This window comes from Brachypodium distachyon, chromosome 3 (assembly GCF_000005505.3).
Source record: "Brachypodium distachyon strain Bd21 chromosome 3, Brachypodium_distachyon_v3.0, whole genome shotgun sequence".
NCBI classification, from domain to species: domain Eukaryota; kingdom Viridiplantae; phylum Streptophyta; class Magnoliopsida; order Poales; family Poaceae; genus Brachypodium; species Brachypodium distachyon.
In genome coordinates this window covers 28,774,398-28,795,942 of record NC_016133.3, presented here as the reverse complement: position 1 = coordinate 28,795,942, position 21,545 = coordinate 28,774,398, and the positions used below count along the sequence as shown (strand labels likewise).

The window sequence follows — 21,545 nt, the reverse complement described above, 5'->3', positions numbered from 1 at the left end:
TGCGTGCAGTTCACTCCAGATTTTTACTGGGGGACGCGGTCGCGGTTGCTTAGGGCAGTTGATGGAACTGTCGGGTGACCCTGTTGACTGTCGTGGCTCGAAAATCTCGGCCTGCATTGTCGGGGGCGTTCACGCAACTGCTCCTCTCATAATACACGAGGCACCCACACATCCATTGGTCATTGATAGCTAACTAAATATATATTAAATAATTTAAAAAATATATCATTAGAAAGATCTTTCGATAACGAATATAAGGATGTATTTTTTTTAAAAACATGCATATTTAATTAATCAAATTAAGAATTTCGGTATGCGTGCGTGTCTCATATTATGGGACGGGGGGAGTAATTTGGGCTTATTTTCGCATGTCGCTACATGCTTCGATAACATAGGCGAAGTTTGCGGTTGGTAATCCTGTTATTCTATTTGCTCTCGCTATTTATTTTTTTGGCAATGCTCTTTCTATTCTTTGGTTTTACTTCCTCCGTCCCGTATTAAGTGACTCAAAATTGTCTCAATATGGACGTATCTATATATAAAATATATTTAGATACATGTAATAGAAAATCACTTAATATTGGACGGATGGAGTATGTTTTAAGCTATTAACATTTTTTCGTTCTATCCTCTAAGACAGGACAATCCTAATATTTATAACAATCCACCATACTGAGAAGCAAATAAAGCAAATGATTCATAGCTCATGACTAAGGAATAACTATTGTTTGTTTGAAAAAGGTGTTGTAAATAGTAATATAATTATGGTGTTATTAAAATAATGAGCATGCAATTAAGACATACTTTTAGATTTTTAGATATTCAGCTTATTTTAAGCCATTAGATTAAATTGTTTGGCTAAGATGATCTATATCAAACTCTAACTAACTCTAACTTGATGACATAGGGAGCCGTTTTAACCCATAAGGAAAGTTTGACTGCCACCAAAGACGTGACTATTTGCCTGAAAAGTGGAATCAAAGAAAATATGTGGCACAAAAAATGGATCACCTGCCAACTTGCTCTCGATACGTGCGATGGAACCAGAAGATGGATATCGTGCAACTACCCATTGCTCAAATCAAGCCCTCTTTTATGCCATGAGCAATGTTTGAAGCTTGCTTCCCGAGAGTACATTGGAGTGTACATGCAAACTAGCTTTATACGCGCGCTTGGCCACGCGCGAGCAAATGGAAAGGAGCTAGACCTTTTCTGTATTTGTATGTTCTATTGTCCGCATATTTTGATGTGTTTGTTTTTCTTTACGCACAACCATGAAACTTTTCCCATTATTACTCATTTTTGAAAACCTCTTATTGTTCCAGTGTTTTTCATATAATCATGACAACGGGAAATATGTACATTTTCGGAAGAACACATGGCCTTTTATGATGCATCAACTAAATCACATTACCCCTATGTCCTGGTTCCAGGCACAACAAAAAGTCAGCGCAATAAAGTTGTATTCAGCCTAGTTAATGTACAATTTGCATCAGTATATACAGTACTCCAGTGAGCAAAAATATCTAGCACGGAAAATTGTCTTGAGATCTTAGGATTGGAATCATGAGGCCTGAATATTTTTACCACTATTAAATACAGTGCTAGTACAAATCAAATACATCAAGGTAGTTTATCAGCATTTGCAGAAACAAGCTCCCGCCTTGCCTTGACCCCCAATCCCTGTGTGGCCTGCTCTTTACCCCGCCAATTCAAACCATTCTCTTCTCGTCGTTGATGATATCTTCTAGCACACTCTCAGAACAGAGAATATATAGTAAGGTTAATGAAATAATCTCAAACATAAATAGAGTCGTTATCAGAAAATACCTCCTTTCCAGGGTTTCCTTAAGTCGATGAACCACTTGTTTAGCGGCAAATCTTTGATTTGAGAAATTACCTCCTTTTTTTTCAATGTTTGTCAAACAGAAGCATAAAATTGAGCAAAATCACATATCAGAATACAAGATGGACCACTCGAGCGATGCAGTATCTGATCATGAACTTGCATTGGATGCTTTTTCTCCTCGTTTTTTTTTGGCCTCGGATAACCACAGGTATTATCAGAGAATAATTGTTTATCATTGCAAAATCACTACCAAACTGTTGAAGACCTGGACCATAATAAATAGTTAAAAGCCAAAAAAACATTGAAACGAAAATAGTTGCCAGAGTGATCGATTTCTTGAATGCTTGGTAAAATAAGTACTTCTCAGATTTTGACCATTAAGCTCGTGTTTGTTTGCTCATGTAGGAATGATAATTAAGTTTAGTTGCAGTTTCAAACGTGTGATTCTCTGTTCCCCATTATCATAGTTCTATCCAAAAGGATCAAAATTCTAAGAAAAAGACACAAACCAAGTAGACATGGGAGAAATCGGTACCACGTGATTGGAGTTGTATATGTATAGAATGGCAACCAATCAAAATGAAGACTGCAAATTTAGATACTGCAACCAACAATTGCATCAACAATGTTACGTTCACATAATCCATCTGAAAAGGTATAGGTACATAGCAAAACAGCCCATCAAACTGAAGACTGGAAATGTAGATACTGGAACCAAAAACTGCAGCAACAATGCTATGTTCAAATAATCTATCTGAAAACGTGAAGTAATGGAACTAACAACTGCAGCAAGAATGCTATAGCAAAACTGCCCATCAAACTTAAACAAAATAATGCGTCTCGAACCGCGATGGAACCAGGACCAGCTGAAGGAGGAAACAGAAAGGTGTGGGGCGACCAGAGCCGCAGCAGCGCAGAGATTAGAATCAGCGGAGCGACGATGGCGGTCATGGATACGCGACTAGAAGGAGGGGAACTGGGCGAGACGCCTTCGGCGTAGCTGAGGGGCCGTGGCGATGAGCAAATCCTATCGAGGAATCGGGAGAGGGAAAAACAACAGGGGCGAAACAACAAGGAAAAATCATCCATGCACCTCGCCGGAGGAAGCGACTCCAAGCAGACCTGCGCCCGTATTCAGACGGAAATAATTGCCCCCCAGAAGACAATTGGAAGGCATCTGGCGCCTTCCCATTGCCTGAGTAACGCACGACGGGGCGAAATTTGTCCCAGGCACTGCTCCGAGAGGCCACTGCGGCTCGCAAACGGGCCAAGCATGAGGAGAAAACACAGCGGCGGCACCTGCCTCGGCCTCGCGGCGGCCGGAGGAACCTGCATAAACGGCAATCACACAACCAGCAAGGAAAATCAAACCATCCTTCGCGCCCCAAAAGCCTAGGCATACCTGATGTGAAACACCACCTTCAGAGAGCATAGAACACAAAGATGACCTGCCGGCGTCACCCACTGCCAACTCCAACGAACACTTCCACGGAATCCCTATAAATAGGAGGCAGAAGAAGCCACCAGAACGGAGTCACCGACTCTAAACTGCCACCGCGCGCGCTCTAGAAGAGTCCCAAAGCCAGCGCATGGAGCACCCGTCGGCATGCATGAGGGCTAGCCGCCCAACCAACCAACATACGCCAGCGCACAAGCGTGCCCTACGCTCCACGAGTGACCCCCGTGCGCCAATCAAAATCACGCCCTTCTCGCTGACAGCAACGACCAACCTACCTACGACGTCCTCAACGGGCCACAGCCAGAGACTGACACCTCGGTGCACACGATCGATTGACAAACCGGAAGTGCAGGAAAACCACAGTAACCGGCGGTGGCATCTCGACTGTAATTCTAATATATGCTACAAGAACGATGAAAGCGACTTGTGGAGCGAGGAGAGGGCAAAGAAACCTTCGGCTTTAGGATATGGATGTTATACCTCTCCTCTATCTTGGGCATGCTGACAATGAAACAAAGAAATAGCCAATTCTCCAGTGGTGGTAGGCGTGCCAAATACGCAATAATGTCATTTTCAGCACTAAGAGACATGATAAATGCACTCTTCATAAAGTTCCTAAAACTATTTGCAACTACGCTTGCGAATTAAAAGAATAATGCTTGTGCACTAGCAGAAAAGGAAAGCATGTAATTGTGATTGCCGCTCACTTGCCAAGTCTAGTCTAGCAATGAAGCGAGCATGGACGGGCAAACCTCGTTCAGATACATACCCACTTCGATAACAATTTCCCACCCATCCATGTGGCACAGACCATATGCATGTCCACTGGGTATCCATGTGGACCCATAGAGCAACAAAAAAATATCTCATAACAACGGTAGCAAGCAAAAAACAACAATGGTAGCAGTTAAACACTTAAACAACAAGATATAACAAACAGTAGCAACCAGATATACAACAACAATAATATTTTTATGTGACTGTTAAGTAGACCCACTTATTAGTGAGTGAATTATATGTTTAATTTGATATTCTGGAGCAACTCGACTATACATGTCCGCTCCATGAGTTTGCTGGTACTCGTGAGAGTCCATGGACCGAATATCCGTAGATATCCGGTTCTAAGGTATCCTTGCCACCCTTAGTCAAGTCAGGTAGCATAGCCTGGCGACCAGATGGCATTTCCGGGAGTTCGATTAGACCAAGCTAGTCATAGACACAGATTTTGAAGAATACCGCCTCTAGATCATGGGGGCAATCTGGCACAATGGACAAGGTCGTCTGATCATGTCTACATGGGGTGGGGGTGGGGGGGGAGGTTGACTTGCCAAATGCCCGTCAACAAAAATGACCGAGGATATAAATTGTTTTGAGAGGCTAAGAGTTTGCAGCAATCTCAACCATCCTTTTGGTCACCCTTCGGAAGCACTTGACTTTCAATCTAACTATAGATACCTATCGTCCATAGGTGTTATGAGATGATAAATACTGTTTGGCCCGATCTTTCACGATGCACCTCCTTATCCAAAAGTAACCGATAGCAATCTCCCAATCACGCGATGAACGTAGCCTGAAGATGGGGAAAACCAATCTTGCGAGCCACTCGACGATGAACGACGAACCTCACGCCAGAATAGATTAATCCAACGAATAACTTGATGACGAACAACAAGCACCACACCAAAGCACGACAATACTTGAATAACAAGCACCTTCACGCAAACTCAATATACTAGATAACTAGACGAGCGTCGGAGACGCCGTTACCACGCCAATGTTGGGTTTAGATGCCCCAAGATCAACTACGCCAATCAAGACTCAGAAACACACACGAGTATATTTTCTTTTTCCGGCCGTGGTCTCCCCAGGGCCTTTTCTCCTTTATTTATACTAGTATCAGATTACACCTTACAGCAATCGGGCACGGTATTCAAACCGACTCAAACTAGTACTGCTGCATGCACAGGCCGCATGCTAGCTTGTGTCCTAAATAGACTTAGCATCCAGCCTAACACAACTAAACATGGAAACTAACCCAACCAACTAAGTTAGGATTATTTCCAACAATCACCCCCTAATCCGAACTTGTCTACTAACCGACTCGACAAACTCAACTCAACGTATGATCCAGACTCCTAGTCACGCTAGCTTCCGCATGGACTACACCGTCCATACCTAGTGCAATACGTGTTAGCTAAATCTATAGCTCCACATAGAGACATGTCCTCATTGAAGAGACTCACCTTCACTGGTACAAAGACTATACGCTTGAGCATCCGTCTTCTCGTCGAGACCCATAGACGACCTGGATTAGACTCACTTGACCACATGTAGACTCTACTAACATGCTAAAAAAACAAAAAAAAACAAAGACACGACTCTTTAAACTCTTGTCGCTGCTCCAACTTTAGAGCAGTGTCGGTCCATCATCAACGTCACGAAATACGAGATTTGCTTCTGTCCTCTCCTTCTTTGGGCCCTTCTGCTGTTTGCGGCAATCCTTTTTGAAGTGTCCGAACTCCTGACAATTCCAGCACTGGATCGTTGATAAGTTAAACCGACCCTGACCACGCTCCCTTGATCTCCACTCTGATCTAGTCAAGAGAAGATGCTCGTCATTACCTTTGTCGTCGTAGCCTCGTATACGTTACTCATGAGCCTTTAACCTTCCAACGACCTCCTCCATGGTCATTGTTTTCAAATTGCCAAATTGCTCTATGGCAGATGCAATCTGGAGAACCTTTGAAGGAACAGCTCGAAGGAATTTTTTCACAGCATACAATTCCTCGAATTTTTCACCGAGCACACGTATCTCATTGATGATGGTAGTCATCCGAAGAGTGAAGTCATCGACAAATTCTGTGTCTTTCACCTGGAGCCTATGAAACTCGGACGTGAGGGTTTGCACCCTAGCCTCCTTGATGCGATCGTCTGCGAGGCGTATCGTCTTCAGCGTCTCCCATGCTTCCCTAGCCGCCTTCTTGTCAGTGATCATGATGACAAGGTCTTCAGGGATGCCTTGATGGATGGCCACAATTGCCGTCTCATCCTTCTTCTCATCGATGGCGACCTTGTTGGAAGCATCCGGGTCCACCGCCTCCCAGACTCCTTGTGCGCGCATAATTGCCCTCATCTTGATTGCCCATATTGAGTAGTTGGTCTTTGTCAACATCGGGTACTGGAGAGACACCCCCTCCTTCATAGCCATGATCTTGGTCGTCGCTTTCCCTACGCAATCGCAGCGTAGCCTTCACCCGACAACCTCGACTTGCGGCTCCCCGGCGACCTCGAACCGTGCGGCTTCTGACGCCGAGTACTTTCCGGCGTTCAGTATGATCTCCCGTTACTAAGAGATCAACCAGGTGGCTCTGATACCAATTGTTGGGTTTAGATGCCCCAAGATCAACTACGCCAATCAAGACTCAGAAACACACACGAGTATATTTTCTTTTTCTGGCCGTGGTCTCCCCAGGGCCTTTTCTCCTTTATTTATACTAGTATCAGATTACACCTTACAGCAATCGGACTCGGTATTCAAACCGACTCAAACTAGTACTGCTGCATGCACAGGCCGCATGCTAGCTCGTGTCCTAAACGGACTTAGCATCCAGCCTAACACAACTAAACATTGGAAACTGACCCAACCAGCTAAGTTAGGATTATTTCCAACAGCCAACCCCGGAGGGATGGTTCACAAACGAGAAATGCAATGTTCTACCTAATTGTTTTAAGCGCCCCTAATCTTGTGCCTCCCCCTTTGTTTATATAGGACAAAGAGGTAGAGTGGCTGACTAACCTAACCGACTAGGACTCCTTGATAGACACAATGCGAACCGAACCGTGGCTGGTTCGGTCCACCCCTAACAGGATACAAACCGATTCCAATAGGATTTCGGCCAACTTGGCACGCGGGCCTATTAGATACAACCTTAGACTTAATTGTTACATATCGTTGGCTGTCCTAGTGTACCAAACTCTAATGAGATGCCCTCATCATCCTCTCCCCCTTGGAAAGGCGTTGTCCTCAACGCTAGACGGTCTTCTCCAGCATGTGGCATCAAATCGACAACATTGTCACTCTTCATCTTCAGCTTCAAGTCTTGCCGGCCTGCCGCACCACATCCTCCCTCTCGGCTAGCTTGACTTGGTTCTACCATTGGCACCTCCTTTCTTCTCCACATGAGCTTGGACTTTGGAGCCACGGCCTTCTTCTTATTGTCAACCCTTGATGGATCCCTTTGAACCTGAATATGAACCTTCTTCGTATGAAGCTGCAAAACAGGTGCAATGCCCGAACCGGACATTTGTCGAAACGTCCATCTTTTCCTTTGTGCATACACACCCTTGTTCCAACTCTCCGCACAGCTATTCCTACAAATCTATGGTCCATGACCCTCGCCTCTATATGCACCGATACACAATCATCACGAATATCATCAGTCTGAACGCCTTTGTCGACACAAAATGGAAGTATAGAACTTGCTGCATCATCCTTTCTTTCATCACTAAGAAGCTTGCCCTCAACCACCGATGTGTCACTAATAGGCACAACTGAAATAACTGGCTTGCCAACAACAAGCATATCTGAAATATCATGATTATTGACGCTTCCTGCATCATGCTCCCGTTCTAGAAGCGTGACCATCCTTGGTCGCGGCGTGGTTGATGAGGGGAGGATATCGATTACCCCTGCTATTTCACCAACTCCACATATTCTGAAGTTTGGATCTTTTGGTGTTGACATTCCTACAAAGGAGGAGGTGAAGTCCAATTTCAGAACACCACCGGTTTTGAAGTGTACTCCGGTTTAGAGTTTGTTTTTTCTTTGTTTTTTTGTTTGATGGTTTTTAGGCCTGTCCAAAACCACTTTGAGTCAGCCTTTTGGGCCGTAGTTGTGGTGTGGGGCCTGTCCCACCCAATTAGGGTTAGAGTCACCCTATAAAGGGTTTTCGGTAGCCGTCGTTGTAGGGGGAGTTGAATTTTCGAGTTTAAGGATAGACCAGAAAAGTCCCAATGTTTGGGGGCGCATATCGTTGAGTTTGTTTGCTGAATCTGAAGATCTGAAGTCTTGCCGTGTGGTGGAGTTGATTTCAATCAATTCCAACGTGAGGAGTTGACGAAATTTTGATCTGAATCACTTCAGATCAATTTCCATGGGTTGCTGTTTTACTTGCTAGTTCGATCGCCGTGAAAGATTGGGCTTAAACCCTTTTGGATCACGTTGATCCTTATCATCTTGGTATCAGAGCCGTCGGGTTTCTCACGGCGATTCTTTGCTGAGAATTATCTCCTGGAGTTTTGTTCGCATCCGCCTGGGAGTCCTTGTCCGAGTCGGCGCCTGGGAGTTTTTCGTTCTGGACACCTCATCCGAGTTGGATTTCTCCTGGACTCCTTGGCTGAAACTCTAGATAAGATTGGATCCCGGTCTGTTCCAATTCACCCGATCTGATGTTTGCCGCTGTAACACTACCGATTTTTCCCTTGTTGTTTGCCGTGATGGTGACGTCGAAGACTGGGGAAAATTCTGTGGCTGCCGCCAATGAGCCTCAGGAACTTGCACCGCCTCTTTTTGCAGAAGATTTGGCTCCCAATGTCCGGGCTGGTTTTGATAGCACTTGCGGTTTTATTCGTCGGAGTCATGCCGCGCTGACGGAACAGATTGCGCAGTTAGCTACCCGGATAGATGCATTGGGCGATGCTCCTGCCCGTGCACAACTTCATGACGTGGTTCATCGCCGACCTGCTGAACAGCAAAATCGTCACCAAGTGGGCTACGCTGCTGATGGAGAGCTTGACTACGATGCACCCGAACAACATCCACTTGTTGCTCGTCCTGCAGGCGCTCTTCGTGGACAACCACATGGTCGTGATCAGGTTGGTCATGCTGTTCGCGTTCTACATGATGATGGTGGGTTTGGGCGTATCAAATTGTCCATACCGCTGTTCTCGGGTGATTGTGGACCGGAAGATTATTTGGAGTGGGAGATGCGTATGGATCAGATTTTTGCATCCTATCATTACAGCGAGGAGCGGAGACTTCAACTTGCTGCAGTTGAATTCACCAGTTATGTGCTGATTTGGTGGAATCAGATTCTTCGTATGCATACTCGCCCAACGTCGTGGAGAGGTATGAAAGACCTCATGCGACATCGCTTTGTTCCTGAGCATTACAAGAGAGATATGTACAATAAATTGCAGCAGCTCATTCAAGGCACGAAATCTGTGGATGAGTACTATAAAGAGATGGAGTTGCTGATGATACGTACAGGAACACGAGAGGATCCGGAGGCCACAATGTCTCGATTCTTTAATGTCCTGAATATTGAGGTGCAAGATCGTGTGGAGATGGTTAGCTATTATGATATTCAGGATCTTGTGCACCAAGCTGAGCGTGCGGAGCAACAATTCAAGCGACGTCAAGCTGTAGCTCCTGCAAATTCATGGCGTCGTTCTCCGACCGAGGCTGCTGGTTCTAGTACGAAGACGACATCCTCTTCACGCTCCAACCAGGTTTATCATAGTGAGGCGCCAAAATCAAGAGTGTCCAAAGCTGCACCTAGTACACAATCCACCTCTTCTACTGAGAGATTTTCTTGTGGAGGCCGAGGACACATGAGGTGTGATTGTCCGAACACAAAAAGGGTGATGCTTACACAAGATGGCTATGTTTCTGCTAGTGATGATGACAAGGTTGATGTGCCATCTGCTGTGGAATCTGAAGATCATGATAGCTTCGATGTGTATCCCGAGGATGCTGCTCCTAATTGCACTAATTTGATGGTGCAGCTTGTACCCGACGATCGCATAGAAAGACAAGGACAGCGCTGGAATATATTTCAAACCCAATGCACAGTCCAGAACACCGCTTGCAAGATGATTATTGATGGTGGCAGCTACACCAATATTGTTAGCAAGAGTTTGGTGGATTCTCTTTCATTGCCTACATGGAAACACCCACAACCACATTGTTTTGAGTGGTTGTACAATTCTGGGAAGCTGAAGGTGACACATAAGGTGCGCCTGAAATTTTCAGTGGGTACTTATGAGGACACGGTGGTCTGCGATGTTTTGCCTATGGATGCTTGTCATGTGCAGGGAAGCGTGATGTGCTGCAGCCTATGTTTGACGAAGATATTAAGGTGGCTACGTTTGCTGTGAAGAAGAAGAAGATCCAACAAGCAAAGTCGAAACCGAGGACGGTTTCCTCTCAAGTTGGGGGGAGGGGGGGTTGATGAGGGGAGAATATTGATTACCCCTGCTATTTCACCAACTCCATATATTCTGAAGTTTGGACCCTTTTGTGTTGACGTTTACAAAGGAGGAGGTGAAGCCCAATTTCAGAACACTACCGGTTTTGAAGTGTACTCCGGTTTGGAGTTGCCAATTTGATAAACGTACCATGCATCAAGGCAGATCCAATGTTTATGCTTTGTGGCATCAAGGGAAGCGTCATGTGCTGCAGCCTATGTTTGACAAAGATATTAAGGTGGCTACGTTTGCTGTGAAGAAGAAGAAGATCCAACAAGCAAAGTCAAAACCGAGGACGGTTTCCTTTCAAGTTGGGGGGGGGGGGTGATGAGGGGAGGATATCGATTACCCCTGCTATTTCACCAACTCCATATATTATGAAGTTTGGATCTTTTTGTGTTGACGTTTACAAAGGAGGAGGTGAAGCCCAATTTCAAAACACCACCGGTTTTGAAGTGTACTCCGGTTTAGAGTTTGTTTTTCCTTTGTTTTGTCGTTTTATGGTTTTTGGGCCTGTCCAAAACCACTTTGAGTCAGCCTTTTGGGCCGTAGTTGTGGTGTGGGGCCTGTCCCACCCGATTAGGGTTAGAGTCGCCCTATAAAGGGTTTTCGGTAGCCGTCATTGTAGGGGGAGTTGAATTTTCGAGATTAAGGATAGACCAGAAAAGTCCCAATGTTTGGAGGCGCATATCGTTGAGTTTGTTTGCTGAAATTGAAGATCTGAAGTCTTGCCGTGCGGTGGAGTTGATTTCAATCAATTCCAATGTGAGGAGTTGACAGAATTTTGATCTGAATCACTTCAGATTGATTTCCATGGGTTGCTGTTTTACTTGCTAGTTCGATTGCCGTGAAAGATTGGGCCTAAATCCTTATCAGTGGTCTTGCGCATCTTCTCCTTGCGCACAACCAACACCACATCAGATTTTATATGTATTATAGGCTTCAGTGTCCTCTGTTTGTCATCATGCACAAATGTATATGTATTAACTCTCCCAGCATGCATAGCATTGCGATCATACTGCCATGGACGCCCAAGTAACAGTCCACACACCTCTATTGGCAACACATCACACTCCACCTCGTCATTATATTCTCCAACTGTAAATGGCACACGTACCTTGTGAGTAACCTTCAGCATACCACAACTATTCAACCACTCAACATGCTTTGGTTCTGAAATATGCCATGTGGACAACCCCAATGTTGCCACCAGTGCTTTGCTGATGCCATTTGTACAACTACCACCATCAATCATCAACTTGCACGCTTTACCTTTTATCATACACTGAGTCTGAAATAAATTCCAGCGCGGACCTCTGTCAACTGTCATGCAAGTACCATCATGTACTCTCTTGGGTTGCACATTCAGACCACTCAATGGTACAACCTCCTCCGGAATAACCAACTTGTCCTTCGTCTCGGATTGTGCCACAAATTTAGCACGCAAAAACTTCCTATAATCCTCCCAACTAGCTGTCCTTGGGATGCCCCTCGCACGAGTTCGATACCCCACCAAATATATATTTGTCCATCCACACGCATTGTTACAAGTGTGTACGCGATAGGATCATCATGCTTGAGATTACACAAGCAAAAACCATGCTCCATCTTTTTTCCCATAACTTGTACTTTGTCGGTGTTGCATGATGTAGAAGCTTCCACGTGTGTTTACTAGGTTCCCAATGTATATGTCTCTTCCGGTCTAGATAATCACTGTAGACGTTGTGCGCTGAAAGAGCAATCTCATCACCTTGCAAATCAGCACTTAAAGCCATCTCTGAATATTATTCTAGTATCACTGTAGCAACGTAGATGCAGCGAAATCTCTACCACGCAGACGAAACGGATATGCTCGAGACAAAAACCGCGTAGTCCAACGATGTCCGGCAGAATAAACGAAACCGACTGCAATTCAATCCTCCAATTCTATCTGCACTTTCCTTTCCTTTCACGTCAAATAGGTATGCCAATCAATCTTGTACAAAGTTCTCACGTAGATGCAACCCCAACCTGACCCACGCACAACTTCGTTTCTATTTTTTCCCCTTTTTTTTTCCTGTTCAGCACGCGGAAGAAAATCCAGTCAATCTGGTATCTCCCGATTTGAAAGGAATCTGATCAGGGGATCTTTCCCGTCGCTACCAGGCCAACCGATCCGATTTGATCACCTGATTGGAAAAAATGAACTCGCCAAGATTGGAAATTCTTTCCGCATGCGATCTCCAACTCGCGAGCACCGAAAGAAAACGATGAACTGCTGCAGCACCAACCTGACAACAACAAGATCGCCTCCGACGAAACAACCTGCACCGTGATCAACCTGGCTCTGATACCAAGATGATAAATATTGTTTGGCCCGATCTTTCACGATGCACCTCCTTATCCAAAAGTAACCGATAGCAATCTCCCAATCACGCGATGAACGTAGCCTGAAGATGGGGAAAACCAATCTTGCGAGCCACTCGACAATGAACGACGAAGCTCACGCCAGAATAGATGATCCAATGAACAACTTGATGACGAACAACAAGCCTCACACCAAAGCATGACATACTTGAATAACAAGCACCTTCACGCAAACTCAATATACTGGATAACTAAACGAGCGCCGGAGACGCTGTTACCACGCCAACCCCGGAGGGATGGTTCACAAACGAGAAACACAATGTTCTACCTAATTTTTTTAAGCGCCGCAAATCTTGTGGCACCCCCTTTGTTTACATAGGACAAAGAGGTAGAGCGGCCGACTAACCTAACCGACTAGGACTCCTTGATAGACATAATGCGAACCGAACTTTAGCTGGTTCGGTCCACCCCAAACAGGATACAAACCGGCTCCAATAGGAGTTCGGCCAACTTGGTACGCATGCCTATTTGATACAACCTTAGACTTAATTGTTACATATCGTTGGCTGTCCTAGCGTACCAAACTCTAATGAGATGCCCTCATCATGTTATGGTTAGAGAAGTACAATTGTCCCTCCAAGATTTGTGTGCCCACTCTATCTTCAGGTTGAAATCATAATCAGGTGGATCGATGTTTAGCAGTATTTCCAAGCTCACTCTATCTCCAAGAATTCCTGGTTTTGCGTGGTTGTAATCGTGATCCTTCAACACTTCAATCCAAATAGAGAAACAACTCTTGGTGTGGTGGCCGAGTCGTGGGTGCATGATTCCATCCAGTAGGGTTCAAATCCTGGTACTCACAATTATGTTGTATGGGTCTCTCTTACAGTTTTTTCAAAAAACAAAAACAAATACTCCTAAAGAAAATAAGAAGAATAAGTAAAAAAAAATCCTACATTGGACATGGTGAGAAATGCCTATTAGATAATTTAAAACCTTTCCGAGGGCACGTGCAAATAAAATTTATGATATTACCAAACTATTAATGTTTGAACACATGATAAAACTTTTAAGATAATCTAAAACCTTCCCGAGGGCATGTGCAAATAAAATTTATGATATTACCAAACTATTAATGTTTGAACACAGGATAAAACTGTTAATGTTTGACAAAATGATAAAACTGTCAATTTTGTTGTTGTTTGAACGCATGTTTTTTTTTGCGGGTATGTTTGAACTGCATGCTTTGAACTGCAAATTAGTTTGCACGCGCCGCTGGGAAGGTAAAAGGAAAAGAAAAGAACTAACATTAGAAATTGATTTTCTACCAAGGGAGAAACTGAAAGAGATCTCAAACTGAAAAAAGGGTTCAGTTGCCTTAGGTCGATCGAACAGAGAGGGGAAACAAGCCATGGAGACTTCGCCGCCCACCATCACCGTTCACGTGAAGTTCGCCGGCCGAACCATCCCGGTGGAGGTCCCGGCGTCTGCCTCCACCGCGGAGCTGAAGCTGCTCCTCCAGCCGCTCACCAACGTCCTTCCCCGCGGCCAGAAGCTCATCTGCAAAGGCACCGAATCCCAAACCCTTACCGCCTGGACGGGAATTTGCTTCCACTTACCATTCCTATTGTCCTCCTCTTACTCCCATGCGCTTGCAGGGAAAGTTCTAGCAGATGCCGCGAGCCTGAGCTCGATGCAGGTGGGGAACGGATCCAAGGTCATGCTCGTCGCTTCTCAGGGCCTTCATCAGGGGGTAGATAACCTTGATCTCCTCTAATCTGTTTTTTTTTGTCTTCGTTCGGTCACCATGTTTTTTTTATTTAGATCTTAGGAAACGAATTGGTTGCAATAGGGTGCAGTCCAGGAGCACGTGCAGAAGTAATTTCAGCCAGCTGAGCTTTTGCGGTTACCTGAAATGGAACGGGAATTTTGGTTATGCACTCTGCTCGTACGATAACTAGCTTGATTGTACTTCAGTCTTTAGTTTGATGCGCTATGTTTTGAATCATTGGGATTTCTGATGTTTAGCGGAAGTGTGTGCAGAGTCATACGACTTCCATGTCCACATTGCAATTCTAAAACTTCACAAGTCAAATATAGAAGCAGAGGGACTTGTTATCTAGTTTGTTTCAGCCAACTTACTTCTGCCTCTCCAACAGGATGGCCCCATCACTAAGACTAGCAATGGTCCTGCACCAAGTGCAAAAAGAACATCTAATGTTAAGGAAAACGAAGCACAAAAACCGGAGATTATCATCAAAAGCCGACAGGAGCGTTGGAAAATAACTGGTGTTATTGCATTGTCTGATTCCAGTTTGAAGGTAACTAATTCCAACTTGTTTGCAATACCTTTAAACAAATGCAAAGCAGCAGAGTATAGCTGTGATTTGTGGTTTATCTTCAGTACTACCTTTCTAGGGAAAATTAATGAAAGTGCTTGTGTCAATTGTCTGTGCAAATATATAATGTAGTGGTCATTGGTTATTTTGTATTGACTAGAGCCCAGAGGAAATACCGAAATATCCCTGAATAGAATTCGTGCGCACATCACCCTGTGAGGTTCTTCTGATGATTGGTAGACTCAGTTGTAGTCAACATCTAGCTACTTTATTAGGTCTGGCACTGCATTCCTATGGCATTACCAGATTCATCACAAGAAACCAAGTGATGAAGCAGACAGCTGGTCTTTATTTTTTTTTAATTGGTGAATAACTGTTCTTTTCTGTTGTATGCCAACAGTCCATCCATTAACTCTAGCCTTTTGAATTATGAATGGTAATTATTTTATTCTTTGAATACATGATTTTTTTTCTTTGGCTGCAATTAGGGAGTTACTTTTTGTGGTTGTCTTTTCAAACAGGCAGTGCCTGAAGAAGTATGGGATTGTGGCTCCTCCATACGAGTGCTAGATGCTTGTAACAACTCTATTGAAGCAATTCCAGAGAAAATTGTTGCTCTTAATTCATTAAATGTAATTATTCTTTCCCCGCAAGTTAGTTTGGTGCATTTTCTTCTTCTATGACAAGATATAGTTGAATATTTGGTCATTCCATCTTGTAGAAATTGCTGCTAACTGCCAATGATATATCTGATGGGGGCATCTGCTGGGAAGGTCTATCATGTGTTCAAACATTAACTGTTTTATCTTTAAGCCAAAATCGGTAGGTCCTAATTTTCAAAGTCATGTTGCAGTATTCATACTGTGAATCTTTTTTGTGTTGCATGTGGATAGAAATAGCCTTAAACCTTTTATAATCCCCTGAAATTTATTACATTGCCTATCTCATGCATGTGTGCTTCTACACAATATGTATTCGTGGTTCTAATGGACAATTTAAATTTAAAACTAATGCTTTTAGTTTGAGTATGAAGTAACCATCACATTCTTGTTCACTCTCTAGCTCTCCTCTAACACCTATTTAAAGAATTTCTCACTGGACTTCACCCCTGCTATCAAGATGTATGTGCAAGATTACCTTCTGGTAGAAGGCTTGTTCTATATTTCTCATTAGAACAGAAACCTTTAGTGCACTGACTTCTTTTGTCAAAACGAATCATGTATGTCTGACATGCATCTTTCAGTATTCAGGATAACAAGATACTGCGCTTCGTAACTTTCTGCTTTATCTCGCAGGCTGGTTACTTTACCTCCGAGTTTGGGCTCACTGACGTTTCTACGCGAACTTCGGATTGCAAATAACATGCTCGGTAACCTGCCTGTTGAAATAGGTTTGCTGAAGCAGCTAGAGATTCTGATAGCAAATAATAATAGGTATTGTGCTAAACTTGCCATTTGCTGGACTTGCAGTACCTCTTTGATGTTATCTCATGTTTTGATATGCTGCCATCAGAATTTACACTTGAACTTATCCTCTTACTTGCAAATTGATATTGTGTATAGAATTCAAGTAGTGATTTGATATTACTGGGAAGACGGATGACCTTCATGCTAAATTGTTAATCTTCTGGTGATCTCATCGTAGTTTGTAGGATGGAATGAGGTAAAAAAAAGAGCTTTCTTCGTGGAATTATTTTAATGGTTTTTAATACTTCCAGGCTTGCATCTTTGAGGTTTTCTATCGTAGATCTTGTAAGTTGAAGTTGATAGAACAACTCTATCGTGCCTATAAGTCTCTACTGTATTCGTAACTTCCAATGGGAATTACATTAGTATTGTTTGATCTGAAAATTGAATGGTACCCTGGTCTTTCACACTTCAACATGGTTTTCTCTTGTTGACAGGCTAACTACGCTGCCATCATCTATAGGAGATTGTGAATCTCTCCTTGAGGTGTGTTCCTTTTCTCTGTTTTCCCCCATTTTCTGCTCCATATATTCTTCTAGGGAAGTACATATTGAGCACTCATGGTGTGTTTGGTGCTTTGTTTTGAGGAACGGGATGGTCCATGGCCTATCCGATCCTTTCACTGAACATGACCTACTTGGTTGATTGGAGGGGTGTAATGAGTTGATCCATCTCCAATTCATCCATCATACACCAAAAATATAAGATAATTCATTAATGGACCGGACCCACCCATCCTAGTATGCGGTGGTATCTCGAACCAAAAACCGCATTAACTCTTTCGATCCTGCATTTGACAGTTTAGTTCACCACAGTTTTTAATTCCTCAGGTTGAGTTATCATCCAATCTTTTAGCTGAACTACCAGAGGCTTTTGGAAATCTTCAAAATCTCAAGGTATGTACCTGTAGCTACATGGGAAGGTGCATTCCCAATCAAAAACTATGCGTGCTTACTACTAAAATACTCTTGCCTAGCAAGTATTAAATAAAATTCTGAAGTATCCCAGCACAACATTCTAGTTGAAGATAAACAAGTCTGTTCTAGTTGAATATGATGACACTAAAAATGCAGATGCATAACAGAATACCACAACAATGCGAGCTGTTGCTAATGTGATCTATTCCTTCATGCAGTTTATTTTTTTTCTCAGCATATCATTCACTAAACTTTGTTTAATTACTTCAGAGTCGACAAAATCACGAAGGTTCAGGCTTTCATTGTATTGCATCAGATCTGTACTAAATTAGAGCACGGGCTGGTTTCGTTTATTTGGTCAATACTTGTTATCTTGCTGCTTGCATTTGTAAGTTTCTATATTATATACGTGAAAACTGATGGCTATTCACTTATTTGCGCCTCTCTTGTGTAGTTTTGTTAACATGTCTTTTCTTTTCTTTTCTTTTTTTGCCTTGCATGAGGCAATTCTTGTTTTTTTTGCAGCATGCATGAGGAAATTCATTCTGACATTTGTACCAAAGAGAAGATTGTACTCTTTCTTGTTTCTAAAAACTTTCTTCCAACAGACTTTGCATCTAAGGAACAATGGTCTTAGTTCTCTGCCATCAACTTTATTCAAGAAGTGCTGGCGGCTTACTACACTTGATCTTCATGGCACGGGAATCACAAATGATATTCTCCGACAGGTATAAGTTCCTGTAAAGGCTAAAGCCTTTTCACCTCTTTAGTGTTCTTTTTGTTGGCATCATCACCCCAAATGGAATTAAGATGGTCACGTACATTTGGAGTAGGAAAATTCAGTTTTACCATCTGAAGTCTTCTGTTTATTTCTGCAACTACTCTCTTACTGTTTTCTATAGCTCGTTTAACTCTGGGACACTTTCTGACTAATGTAGTTTCCATCTTTGTGCCATTATGGTAATAAATACTACTCCCTCCATCACATATTAAGTGACTTTCTATTACATGTATCTAGACGCTTTTTAGGCATAGATGCATTCATATTTAGGCAAATTTGAGTCACTTAATATGGGACGGAGGGAGTATCTGTTTCTATGTTTGATGAAATTCTGTACTTTAATGAAATGTGATGAAATTCTGTACCATATATATATGGTCTGCACTTTCCTTTGGTGCGGAGGCCAAACTCCAAAGGCAAAAGAGCTCTTCTCCATCTAAACAAATATATAATTACTGTTTTTAGCGCTAATGTCATTTACTTTTTCCAAACAGGTGGAGGGCTGGGAGGAGTTTGATGAACGTAGGCGACAGAAGCATCAAAAGCAGCTTGATTTCCGTGTTGGATCATCGGGCTTTTTCGATGAAGGCGCCGATGATGATAACAGGCGTGCATAAATGTCTCGTTCTATGGGCAGGTTTTGTGCTTCTGGAATTGTCCCAGGATAATATTACAACTGGAATGCACGTACCACACTTGATTGTACGATTTACCTGATGCAGGTTGCTTTGTGCATGGACGGTTGGATGTGAACTGTCGTACCATGATCGTACGAAAAAGTTTGTACGCATAGCAGTGCTCTTTTACAACATTCTGGATGCATATTTGTGTCCTCTTCTCTCCTTTATTACTTTTATAAGACCAAGAGATGGAAAAGGCTTCTATTATTAATCATTATTAGATGCAAGTTCCTGATAAATTTTTTGGTAGAATTTGCTCATGTTAATCGGCTTATCGCTTTACCCATCCGATTCCCACCCAAACCCCCCAAAAAGATGGAAACCTGTATCCCTGTAGAGGATGCGGTTAGTGTCACGCCCTCGCGGGAGTTGGATGAAACCACTCGCAGCGAGAAGCGAGTGCCATGCATCGTCTCAGAAAAAGCATGCTTGGTGAGGCGTGTTTTGACACCATGGAGCCACACCGCTTGCCATCACGAGAACCATTGGATTAGAATACAGTGAGAATTTATGTCACGTAGGGATGGGTGTAAACTGTGATAATCATAGCTGGTTTAGCAAGCACTATTATTCACACTGGAAAGGGGTAGCACAATATTTTTTGTATTCTTTGACTAAAATTTCATTGACACGGGCTGCTCTCTGCCACAGCCCAGCTAGAAAATTTATTCCTTTTCCATAATCTAAGCGGCATGCTTTCGGTAAATTCTCATGCAACTGATATCTAAAAAATAGTTGGATCCCATCTCCCCACAAAATTTTGAAATATTTACTAGGAGGCATACATTGGATCCCATCTCCCCACAAATTTGAAATATTTGCCTTGAAAACTTCCATATTTATTAGATTTTAAATCAACGGATGAGATAAAAGATGGAACCTCCGATCACTTAAATGCATTTAACAAAAAAACCCTAGAGAATCTCACCTCGTTTAATAAAATGTCTTTAGATGTTATATCTTTCATCTAAGACGTTTATTTGAGATATAATAGCAGAGATCGAAAGTTTTCAAGTTTTTACTAAAATGAGATTTTCACTGACACGTCACCATCTTAATTGGGTCACTTTTGAAAACTTTATCATCATCAATGGGCAAAACTCATGTCCAACAAACGTTTGCTCCATGGGAGTTCCCAAATGATTAAGTATGCCCTGCCTCTATCAAGTATCAAGCCATTCTCATTTGATTGATTAATTTCGTTGGTCATTGGCTACTTTTTCGTGCCGGAGAAATTAAGTGTTGAGGAACCAACGACGGGGTGGAGTGTTCACCGAGTCGTGCGCCCCCCACCAAACCCCTTGTTGACTCGTTCCTCCACCTAATAGTTTGTTGTGGGCTCTTATCCATTGGGCCTATATAAAGGAGAGGAGGCTACCCCTTGTACGTACACTTGAGATCAGAAATTAATAAAGAACTCCTATTCCTCTCTACTTCCTGGTGTTCATCTACTTTACTGTACTTCATAACTGTGTGTGTTCAACTACGATCTTGGTGTGCAACCTCGGAACCGGCCAGCCGGCAGGAGTTGCACAACACGTTATCAACACGAGCCTTTACCCCGAGCCTTCATCGAGCCTACCCCAAGCAGGCTCTCGACAAAAATCACAGAGGTATTGGATCTGAAATTTTATTGCAAAAATGGATTCCTCTCTGCGTTACGATTCCGTTTTTGCGATTAGTTTCTTTTCGTTGTATTTCACCTCAAGATTGGATTTTCCTCGCGGGTCGCTTGCTGACCAAGTCGCCGACACAATTGCCGATCGATCCCGCCGCATGAGGGACTTGTTGAATGGCTGCGAGCCGTGCCGCCCAATTTTTCCCATCGCGAGCGCTGCCACCACTGCCTCCGAGCGCGAGCGCCGCCGCTGCCCGCGCACGCGCCGCCGCCGCCTCGTACGCTGGCCGCCGCAGCTAGCAGCCGCCACGCGGGGAAACCCTAGGGGCTGGCGCAGCTGGCCAGCTGGGCCGCGCGGGATGGGCCTTTTTTGGCTGAAAAAAAAGGAAAATGGGCTGGCGACCTGAAATGCATCTTGGGCCAGGAATTTTGCGTTTTAGTCTGGGACGTTTCAGTAAATTACATGCATTTTATCCCTGTTGTGTTATTTTGCATATATGTCCCTGGAACTGTCTGTTTTATCTAAAATCGCATAATTAGGCCAAATTTGCTTCGGGAATGTACTTTTTGGGCGTTTTTTTGCCCTTTGCACTTGCTTAACATGCCATTAATATTAACATGCTTTGATTTAGTGCTTTTTGATGCTGTAGATTAATTGTTCAAACACTTTTAATCGTATTATGAAGCATAGAATCACATGTTTTTAATATTGGAACGCCACATTAAACCACAAATGTATTTTCATCGCAATTATGCATTGGAATCTAAATGGAATCATGCATATTTGCAGATGTCGGCAATCACCAAGCGCGAGTTTGACGAACTTGCACAGCATGGTGGTA

At 43.3% G+C, this 21,545-nt stretch overlaps 1 protein-coding gene across 4 annotated transcripts; it reads left to right on the top strand.

Moving 5' to 3' along the window:
* Positions 1 to 14,233: 14,233 nt before the first annotated feature.
* On the top strand, positions 14,234 to 19,302 carry LOC100821123 (plant intracellular Ras-group-related LRR protein 8). Of its 4 annotated transcripts, none has more exons than XR_731545.3 (11): positions 14,234 to 14,470; positions 14,561 to 14,655; positions 15,062 to 15,223; positions 15,763 to 15,873; positions 15,963 to 16,063; positions 16,537 to 16,674; positions 17,145 to 17,193; positions 17,538 to 17,603; positions 17,895 to 18,012; positions 18,150 to 18,352; positions 18,900 to 18,929. XR_731545.3 is itself a non-coding variant. In XM_003573948.4 (11 exons), the coding sequence occupies exons 1-10, from the start codon at positions 14,314 to 14,316 to the stop codon at positions 19,020 to 19,022; spliced, it is 1,122 nt and encodes a 373-aa protein (XP_003573996.1). In that variant the 5' UTR covers positions 14,235 to 14,313; the 3' UTR covers positions 19,023 to 19,042; positions 19,128 to 19,302. The 4 variants fall into 4 exon arrangements, 2 of the variants coding, with proteins under 2 accessions (XP_003573996.1, XP_010234788.1); XM_003573948.4 differs by lacking the exon at positions 17,895 to 18,012 and adding an exon at positions 19,128 to 19,302 and having other exon boundaries at positions 14,235 to 14,470; positions 18,233 to 18,352; positions 18,900 to 19,042; XR_001406577.2 differs by lacking the exon at positions 18,900 to 18,929 and having other exon boundaries at positions 18,233 to 18,352.
* Positions 19,303 to 21,545: the final 2,243 nt, after the last annotated feature.